This window comes from Populus euphratica, unplaced genomic scaffold (genome assembly GCF_000495115.2).
Source record: "Populus euphratica unplaced genomic scaffold, PopEup_1.0 scaffold1871.1, whole genome shotgun sequence".
Classification (NCBI taxonomy): domain Eukaryota; kingdom Viridiplantae; phylum Streptophyta; class Magnoliopsida; order Malpighiales; family Salicaceae; genus Populus; species Populus euphratica.
In genome coordinates, this window is record NW_011501702.1 from 4022 (window position 1) to 14422 (window position 10401).

Consider the following 10401-nt stretch of genomic DNA (forward strand, 5'->3'; position numbering starts at 1 on the left):
CACAAGATTTAAGATCTTTCTCCTGGACTTGTGAGACAGGTAATCAACCAATTTCAAGCTCCTCTCCAGTCTCTGATATTCCAAGACTTTTGGTCCCCTCGATCAGAAGCCTCGAAATTGCAACTTCTAAATGCTCTCTTGTTTACATACTTGAGATGAGCAGGAGAGCAAAGCCAACAGCAAGACATGCACAAGATCTGAAATCTTATGCACTTGAAAGGATTAATATATATATATATATATATATATATGCACGCAGAAAAGAAAAGAAAAGAGCTGCAATGTTGGGAAAGAAAAACAGATTCAAAATAACACCCAATTTCTTGAATTTTTTGTTTTTCATACAATTCAGGTTAGAAATTGCTCTGCATAGCCAGGTCAATGTTTCAAGAGATACTGTCCAAGAAATTCTGAACATAATATATACATCTGTCCTACAGTGGCTGTAAAATGCCGTGACATTGAGCTGAGTTTTTTCCAACGTGATTGCAGGAAAATCTTAAAATTGAAAAAGGAAATGCACTATGCACATGTCCATTTTACAAATTAGTAAGACATCAAGAATGGGTTGCTATGAATTATGACTGTAATTTCCAGCAGGACTCAACATATGATACAACAAAAAAATCATGGAGAATAATTTCTATATAAATTGAACTCAAAACTGTGCCAGTCCAAAAGGAATACAGACTTGATCTGCACGGGTGAAAAAAGGCTGCAGCAGAGTGCTAGTCATATAAACTTGACGTACCACTTTATGACATGTATGTATGGAGCTCATGAGTTATGAGGAACTTCGACCAACACACTAATCCGTTGTTTAACACTGTCTGATCGGAAGATTTCTCCTTTAGATCCAACCTGGATGTCATAAGCACATGATCAAGTCTAGAATAAAAAAAAAAAAAAAAAAAGGGGATCCACTAAATACAAGTGGACGGTCAATCCAACCAACAGCTACAAGTTGATGTCTAGACAATCCCATACTCAATGCTTACCTCAACTGCACTGTCAGGAGGGAACCACCGTAACAGCACTCCTAGATGCATTACAGCTGGAATTAGCTTGAAAAGCAGAGTCGTCGTCACCTGCAGGTATTTTACACGAGTTAACATCTGACTAAATGCGTGCAGCAACAGTAAATTCAACACATCTCGGGTATTTGAAATACTGACAGACAAAAAAAATTGATTCCTCTCAGTTCACTTTTTTGGCAGCTCAATGCCACCGGAAACTTCCTTCTTAAACAATGGGGATAAAAAAGCATTGCCTACTCTAATCACAGGTCTAGCTTCTAAATGACAGCCACAACTAGGCTACACAAAGTTTGTTCATCATTTGAACTTCATCTTGTACTGTCACATTTATTTCAAGATGCATGGCAAGCGTATCAGTAACTTCTTGTCCCATGTTAATTGTTGTTTCCACGTGCAAAAAAAAAATTTCTAACAAAGATCAGTAAATAAAAAGCCACAACTATGTAGCACATATCCCCATTATATCAAACCAGTGTCCCTTGTCCGAATCAATCTCCAGAGTAAAAATAAGCATCAACCACAATTGCAGTCTGAATTGCACTTTTCACTTCATGCAGTGGGGATTTTAAACTGAAAAGTGGTGGATGCAAAATTCACCATCCTATTAGAAGAGAAGAATAATCTAAACGTGCAGTTATATGCAAGAACTTAAACTCGAAAAAAAATATATATATGTTTTTTGAGACCAACAGTTAATGCTCTAGGGAAAATCAAACCCCAGGCTAAAACAAATGGCAAACACATCTGTAAAGCCCACAAACTGAAGTAAAACAAATTGCCATACCAAGCTAAGAGCTGTTGTCCCAAGAAGCAGCAGGTAAAGTTTTCCCTGAGAATGATCAAATTATTAGCTTGTTAGCTCAGCAGTAGCTCGTAATCTCCAGTCTCTCAGCATGACTCAAGGGCAATTCCAGTAAATATTACCATGGACCACCACCATTAATAAATAATATAAAAGTTGACATGGTTCATACAAAATTCTCTTAGCCAGGAGTTCTCTATTTAAAAAAAAAAATTCCAGATAAACTGTAATAGTACCAGTTACCTCAACTAAATGAAGATTAGAAGCACGGCTAAGAAGAACAAAAGCAAATTCTCCTATTTGAGCCAAAGACATTCCAACCTACACATTATATGATATAATTAGGTTTCCTCAATCATCAACCAGTATTCTTGAAAGCAATAGAACCAGTAAGCCATCACAAAATCTTACAAGAAGTGCTGTCTTGTTGTTGTAACCAAATCCCTTCACAACAGTAGTGATTATGGCTGTTTTTATGATGATGACCAATATAACAGATGCCAGTAATATATCAACATGGCTCCAGAGAAAATGAACATGGATCAGCATTCCAATGCTGGCAAGGAAAAGAGCAGCAAAGAAATTCCGAATAGGTTCAATCTGCACAACGAACAAGCTTCATGAGTGGAGTGACTGAGATAGCACTCTGGTCCTGGTAACAAATATCAAATGTCAAAAGCTTCAACAAAATAAAAATTAAACTATTGTTGCAAGGATGAACTGCGATTACAATGCGTGATATAGCATTGCGGTTTCACACATCCACCATAGCATTTACTTATTCCAAAATACATCCCTGAAGAGCACCCCAAATACAGTCTAGTATTCATTTAGCAGAAACAAACAACATTGTCTACACCTATGAGACAAGGATTACCTCTATTCATTACTGAAAACAACAACAATAACAAGAAGTCCAAATTCAGTTGAGTTAACCAGCCAGATTAGAGTCGCATTTCATTGCTGGATTCTAGTGCCATCATGGAAAGCCTAACTAATTTCAAGAATCCCATGACGGTAAAAAAAATATTTACATTACTAAATAAAGGAGAAGGAACCACTAGTGTGTTTCATGGTTGCAGCATCACCTCAGCTGCTGCATATATTACAGTATACAAATACATACACCTTCACAACTTCCATTGACAAAATAGCACACTAACTTTAACTTGCTTGTTCTAGCGTATGCACTTACTTGTTCTAGTGTATGCTGAGCAAGATCAGTTGTTGATATCATCACCCCAGCAGCAAATGAACCCAGTTCTAGGCTTAGACCAAGCTTATCACTGCTCTGGAATATTATATATATAAAAAAAAAAAGGAGATCATAGTGTCATTTAACCTGCAATGCAAAGAAATTGACAGGGATAGGCAGCTTAAATTATTTCATGAAACCCTTTAAGATGCAAAGTGAAGCAGAGAACGTAAGGACTTTAAGCAATGCAACACATCAAAGCATTATCAGCTGCAACCAAAATCAAATAACAATAACAGCCCAATTAACTATGGTTGTATGTGCAATGCAGATACACACCACTCTTAAGTTGTCATCTATCTTTGGGATTCTCATCCTCTGAAGGAACCCTCTAAACCAGATGCCCAACGCACCGAGATCCAATATCTTATTTTTTGGTTAGAAAAATAACCATGTTCAAAATGGAATAATATTCTGGGATCTACTATTTTACTTACAAATAAGTATTGTTTCCACGCATGGCATATCAACAATTTTATAAACCATACAGCGTTTCCTAATAAACAATCTCTATTCATGTGCTTAACTATAATACAAGACTCCATCACCATCATGAAACACATTGGACAATTAAAGCCCAACATATCGCAATTCACTGGTTCAAATGCTCTAAATACAACTCTTTTAAAGCAGCCGTTTGATTTCTGTACATATATATGAATCCAAATGAAACAAAAATACAACTCTCTCACAGCAACTGTTTGATTTCTCTACATGTATAGAAACCCAAATGAAACATAGCAAGCAAGCATGGAAGAGAATACTTGTAGAGGTGTAACAAAAGCAGATGAAACATACCCAGGCCACAAGCAAGCAGAATGCGACCGATGCTAATTGATAGAGTTCATTTGTCTGCACAAAAATGCATTACAGACTTGATAAAAAGTGCAATGTAGCTAAAACACATGTACGCAATTTTTTTCAAAAAGCCCACAGCAGAGTAACTTCAAAAAAAAAAGCTTATTTATCAAATAAATGTGTACCTGTGATGACAGGCTCATCATCAATTTAAGAAACCATGGAACCCAAGTACAAGATAATATAGACAGAACAGCCAAAAATGCAATCAACACCACCAACCTGGAAACAAGAGTAAGCATATTATAACAGATAAACAGCTTTAATATGCCTGAGCACGCATGCATGTATGCAAGCTAACTCTGAAGGACAAAGTTGACAGCTCAAGGTAATTAATGTTTACTTACACTTTAGTCATGGACATTAGTCCTTGAAGAACGCCAGAAGTTCCACCTAAAACAGGAAGCAGTGCAAACAGCAAACCAACTGCACAGTCCTGAGAGGTACAACAATCCAAAGATGCAAGTGGTAGAAGGAAAGTTCACATGGATAAGTTGAGTGCCAGAAAGCAACAATGAAACACAACAAACAAAAGAGAGAATTGAAGAATGAGTGAAAAGAACTTCAACCTGCAAAATAAGAGTTCCAATGGTAACTTGCCCATGAAGAGCGTTAGTAGAATTCTTTTCCATCAAGAACTTCAATACCTGCACCAAACCATGCACCTTTGAGATCATGGTGTTATATCACAAATTCTATGATGAAAGGTAGTCCAAATGATTCATGACACATTTGGATAAGGTTTTTACCACTGCTGTTGAAGACATTGAAAGAAATGCACCAACAAACACACCCTCAGAAGACTTACCACCACATAACTGCAAACAGCATTCAATCAGAACTGCAACATCAAGAATGAATAGCTGTGTGCAATATACCCTACATATCAAGAAATTACAAATGCAACATGCTTTGCAGCAAAACCACCAATACAATACCTCCACTGTGCATACACCACAATGGCAGGTAAGAACTATAGATTTTACTGCCAGTGGGTTTAAAAGAGAATTAAAACTTTGAAACATTGTGATAGAAAAGATGCACATTTGATCCAATTTTACAATGAAACCATGCAGCAACTACCACAGGCACAAAATTCAGAACCATCATGCATATTCGAACTCCAATCCCATTACTCCACTGGGTATGAAAGTGGTATGGTGACATTATAACAGTCAGCATGGTCAAAGCCTGATACCAAAATCCAAGAGCCATAAACTATAGAATGGGAAAAAAGAAGTTAATGCTGTATTGAGTATGGGATCATTTGTATAACTGTCATTCATTTAAATTGTGATTTGGTAAAAGTGGTCTTCACATGTTAAGGGAAACTCATCAATATAATTGCATATAATTTCTGAAACAGTAAGTAGATTATCATACCATGGCTGTAATGCCACATAAGAACATGAATAAAATAATTTCAAGCAGGCCGCCTACAACAGCAACTGCTCGGACAATTCGAAGCTGAAATTGAAGAGGATGAATTTTAGATATAATTTTAATGAAAAAAAAATAAGAAAGAAGAAGAAGAAGGTCAAAAACAGACCTTTGTTGTCGAGAACTCCAGGCCCAAGGCAAAAAGAAGAAAAATTACACCAAACTGAGCCACCGTCTCAACCTGGCATGCATGCGTTAAAAACAAGTCAATTGTGAAGTTGGTCGAAGAAAATTAACATCAATAACATGGCAAGCTATGCCATTAAAATTACAAAATTGCAACAATTGCTTGGAAATTTGTTATTTTGTGTTTGCAAAACATCATAAGAAGATAATATGGTATCTTGTTTACAGCTGCAATTATGACAGAGGTCAATCATTTAACTGCTGGTTGCAAAAGCTATATTTAATACCCTCAAATCATTTGGGAACTTTTTGATGTAAAGAACAATCTCTGTTAAAACTGTATATGGTAAAGGTGAATTATCAAAACTATAGGATTTAAGACTAAAATAATCTTCACAAAATAATCCATTTGTTATTACTGCTACATTATGCATTCAGAGCCTGTCTCATTAATATATTAAAGTAGAGCACTAAGGCAAAGAAAGAATTGTTCAGAAATGTTTTAGGGGAACTGGCAGAGGAATGCACATCTATGCTACATACTTGAACCATTTCACTGACAAAGTTGAACCCTCCAGGACCAATAACAGATCCTGCTAGCAAGTATCCAGTAATGACCTGCAAAAATTTACCATTAGAAACTGATATAAGAGTGGCATGATAAGATGGTACAACTTAACGAAATGGAATGCTCAGACATTGAATTATATCCTAGCAATGCAGTGAGTCATGAACTAAGCAGAGATCAAATATAATCAGACCGGTTGTCCAGCACAAGCAAATGCAATGCCACCGCAAGTTGCAGATACAATGACGACAACCAAATCTGATATCAATCTACAAGGCAACAATTTTAGATTGATTACCAGCTGAGTAAGAGAAATAAAATGCATCACATATAAGAGATTAGTACACTCACCGCAAGTCTAGCTGCAGCACTGGATATTTTGATTTAAAATTGGATATAATGAAGACATTATCCTGAAACAAACAATTATTTAGCAAGTATAATACTAATAATGCCACCAACTCCGGAAAGCTTCCCATGAAACAATGATACCTTTCGATCAATCAGTGTTGGGGTATCTTCTGCTCCATTATCATTGTCCAAATTGAAAACATGTTGAAATTTAAACAACCTAAAAAGAGATTCACGAGAGAATTGTTTCAAATGATACACCAACAATATATACCAAGTAAATGCAGAAACCAACTTAAACATCAAAAAATAAACAAGAAAGCCACTAATTTACAAGACAGAAGCTTATACTTTTCCTCTTTTGAGTCATTTTTCTTCGATTTAACTCTAGCAACAGTTTCCAAAACTGCCTGAGCAACACAAAAGGTATCAAGAAGAAATGTTCAGCAAAAAATTGTTCCAAATGAATTCAAACAAGGGGAAAGATAGAAGCTCAAAATCAAGCAGACTTTTTTTTAATGCAACTGATCAAATTTATGATGAACAAAAAATAATTAAAACAAAAATAAAAATAAATACAAGAGAAGAGAAGAAAACCACCATTGCGAGTGTTTCTTGTCATGGTGTATTTTTTCAATTAGAAAAGACTTGATCAGAATCTCAGATAATTCATAGGAATTATAAAAGCATGAATTAGTTAAAGAATTCTAATTAAACCATTGCAAAGAAACAAAAAGAATGGCATTATCTGACTTCTTAAGTTACATTGTGCCTCAATCACTGATTTTGTGTTGAATAAATCCCTGTTACATCCATAAACTAATTGCTTCAATAGAGTTAAATCAGTTGCTTCAAAATCTGAGAAGAATAAAACACAACCAACCTGCTGTTCTGCGACGCTGTTGTTGAAGCTTCCAGCATCAGTTGCTGCCGATAAGACAAAATAGGTAAGGGAGGAACCATGATTAGCTAGATGTTATAAATAAGCATGCAAAGCTCCAGTGATTCGTCTTTTGCGCAAACAATAACCAACATAGCAGAATTCCAGTACAAAATGAATTGTTCGACTCTACTCTATTGTCATATGCCTTCAATCTAAAATGCAGGTCACTATAGCATCGTACCAAGCCTAAGAAATAAAATTGAATAAGATTTAAAGGGCAAAATTTCTCAATAAGACTGAAAATTCCATGGCGTTTTCGACTCTGAGATTTTGAAAATGAGTCTAAGAAGGCAAGATCTAATCCTCTATTTATCAACCGTCAATAAAGTACAATTCACCAAAATGACACTAAACGAATCTCAAGAACTAACTAGTAACAAAAAATCAACAACAATAGTTAACTGAATTAAGAGTGATTTAATACTTCTTCAACTCAAAATATAAGAACTAAACCCTAAAATCGAGAAAAACGAACCTTCGTTTTGGTCATTTTCAGTGAACTCTTTCTCGAGAGCTTTATCGATGATATCAGCGAAGCTGCTGCCTTCTCTAGGTTCAGAGAGAGAGGTGTTAGAGATTGAAGTGTTAGCGGTGAACTCGAGCCGATGTGACTTGTTGAGTTCGTCAGCGAGTGAGAGCGAAGCGAAACAGAAGAGCAAAAAGATGAGTTTGCAGAGAAATGGTTCTCTTCTCAACATTGCTTAGAGGAGAAAAAAAAATTATTATTTAATTATTTATTTTTGGTTTCTCTTTTGCACTTCTTACTCTGTGCGCTCATAGAGGGAGTAGTCAATTGGAAGTCATGAATCAAATATGAAGCGAGCCGGAGGCGAAGATCTGATGCTCCTGTTTGGGGGTGAGATGTTGTTCTTTTTTTTTATTTTTTTTCTCTAATTTAGAAACTGGACTGCATCCTCACGTCCTTTTCTGTCGAAAACAAAAGGTCTGGTGCAGAAACATTTGTCAATTTCTTTTTGTAAATTTAGTGGGAATATTTTTTATTTGAAAATTTATTAAAATAATATTTTTTATTTTAAAAAAATTATTTTTGATATCAATATATTAAAATAATTTAAAAATATTAAAAAAATATTAATTTAAAATAAAAAATAAAAAAATTATTTTTTAAAATACTTTTAAAATATAAAAATAAATAGGATTTAAACTTTTTCTAAATAAAATATTAAAATTAACATAAGAATGCTTATTTCTTTCAATACATAAATCGATATGAACTGCGTGTGTTTTTAAAATTGTTGAAAATTACTTTTAATTGTGGAAAATATTTAGTAATTTTTCTCTGTAACATGCTTGAAAAATAATTTTACAACGAACATGCTAGTTCAAACGTGGATGTCAATTCCGGTAACTTGTTTAAAGCATTGTTTTAAAATAATCTAATTCCAATATATATATAAAAGAAAAGTTCACATGTTATGGCATAAAAAATCTAAAGATCGCTAATTATGACTTTTAGACAAAAGTTAAAATACAGATTGATTAGTTTATAAAACAAATTGTGGACCTGCATATTCCTTTTTTTTTTAATAAAAATCATGTTTAAGGTGCTGTAAAGCTTTAAAAAAAAAATCATGACCGGAATGATACAGGTTAAATAAATTTGTTTTATTTGAATTAGGTGTTGAAAAAAAAACAATAATAGAGAAATTAAATTCTAAAAAAATGATCAAATAAACATGTTAAAGAACTCTCTTGTATTACATTCAAAAAGAAAAGATTATGTATTGCTTGTAAAATATATAAACAAGTAAAAATATTTTTTAAGAATAAGAATCACATTTTTATTGAAATATCTTTAGAATTACTATAAATAGATCTATTTGGACTAACAAGTACTAAAAGCATAAACGGTAATAAATATTTGTATTGTGATTGTGGATGACTTTATAAAATATATATGAGTTTCATTTTTAAAATCAAAAAATAATAAATTCATAAAGTTTTCAAAACAAATTTAAAATGAAAAAGGTTTTTCAATCATAAACATAAAAACGATCATAATAATGAATTTATAAGTGATTTGTTTGAAATGTTTTATGAAAAAAAAAAAAGATATCATCATAATTTTTTAACATCTAGAACTCCCCAACAAAATGAGGTTGCAAAAAGAAAAAATATATCTCTTCAAGAAATGGCAACAATAATGTTAAATGAATTTGATACCCCTAAATGTTTTTATACAAAATCCATAAAATATATCTTGTCATATTTTAAATCGTGTTATTTTGAGATCAGAGTTGAAAAAGACTCATAATTAAACAGGTAAGAAACACATCATCTCATATTTTAAAGTTTTTTATTCAAAATATTTTTTTGTTAACACCAAAGATAATTTGGATAAGTTTGATTTAAAATACGATGTTGATATTTTTCTTGGTTATTCCTCACCAAGCAAGGCTTATGAAGTATATAATAATAAAACACTTTGTTTTGAGAAATATATGCATGTCACATTTGAGGAAACTTAAAATAATAAAATATTTGAGATTCTAGATGAATTAATGAAAATGTTCAACATTTGAGTTTTAATGATAAAACTCTTATGGAGGCTAACAATGAAAAAATAGACAAAGATCTACAAAACACGAGCAATCAATAAGAGATTTTAAATGTTCATCTTTTTTGTCATTATTCATCTTATTTAAAAAGAACTCGAGAAAGCTGCATATGATACCACTTTTTAGGCCTTTATCCTCTTTCATCCCCTTACTAAACAAGATAAAAAAGACACATCACTCTCACACCCTGATATCGTACTCTACTTATCCAGCCTTGTCCCTGCTAGTTTGCAACCTTGTAGTTGCTGCAATTGGTGGCTAAAACCTCTTGCTCAACCAGCCTTCATAGTCTAATGATACGACTAAAAAATTAATGTCTTCTCCCAAGTGCAGGAGTATCGAAGTAATAAATAACCCGACAAGACCAAGATCGAACCATAGGGAGATTAATTATATAAATTATAGATGACAATAATACAACAACAATAACAATAACAACAAC

General features: G+C 33.4%; 1 protein-coding gene across 3 annotated transcripts; it reads right to left on the reverse strand.

Moving 5' to 3' along the window:
* Positions 1-323: 323 nt before the first annotated feature.
* LOC105118294 (K(+) efflux antiporter 6-like) lies at positions 324-8311 on the reverse strand. Of its 3 annotated transcripts, XM_011016207.1 has the most exons (20): positions 7856-8308; positions 7321-7364; positions 6789-6847; positions 6579-6657; positions 6438-6499; positions 6280-6355; positions 6062-6136; positions 5502-5573; positions 5336-5419; positions 4702-4770; positions 4522-4599; positions 4300-4388; positions 4078-4174; positions 3893-3946; positions 3035-3130; positions 2251-2439; positions 2083-2160; positions 1822-1866; positions 999-1088; positions 324-861 (listed from the first exon to the last, which is right to left on the reverse strand). In XM_011016207.1, the coding sequence occupies exons 1-20, from the start codon at positions 8076-8078 to the stop codon at positions 778-780; spliced, it is 1743 nt and encodes a 580-aa protein (XP_011014509.1). In that variant the 5' UTR covers positions 8079-8308; the 3' UTR covers positions 324-777. The 3 variants fall into 3 exon arrangements, with proteins under 3 accessions (XP_011014509.1, XP_011014511.1, XP_011014510.1); XM_011016209.1 differs by lacking the exon at positions 6789-6847 and having other exon boundaries at positions 7856-7970; XM_011016208.1 differs by lacking the exons at positions 324-861; positions 999-1088 and adding an exon at positions 1345-1615 and having other exon boundaries at positions 7856-8311.
* Between the last annotated feature and the right edge of the window lie 2090 nt (positions 8312-10401).

Coding starts and splice junctions, on each gene's coding strand:
- LOC105118294 (XM_011016207.1), bottom strand. CDS start 8,078: ATGTTGAGAAGAGAACCATTTCTCTGCAAACTCATCTTTTTGCTCTTC. Junction 6,848..7,320: donor ACAGCGTCGCAGAACAGCAG/GTTGGTTGTGTT, acceptor TGTGTTGCTCAG/GCAGTTTTGGAAACTGTTGC. Junction 4,600..4,701: donor CAATGTCTTCAACAGCAGTG/GTAAAAACCTTA, acceptor GGTTTGGTGCAG/GTATTGAAGTTCTTGATGGA.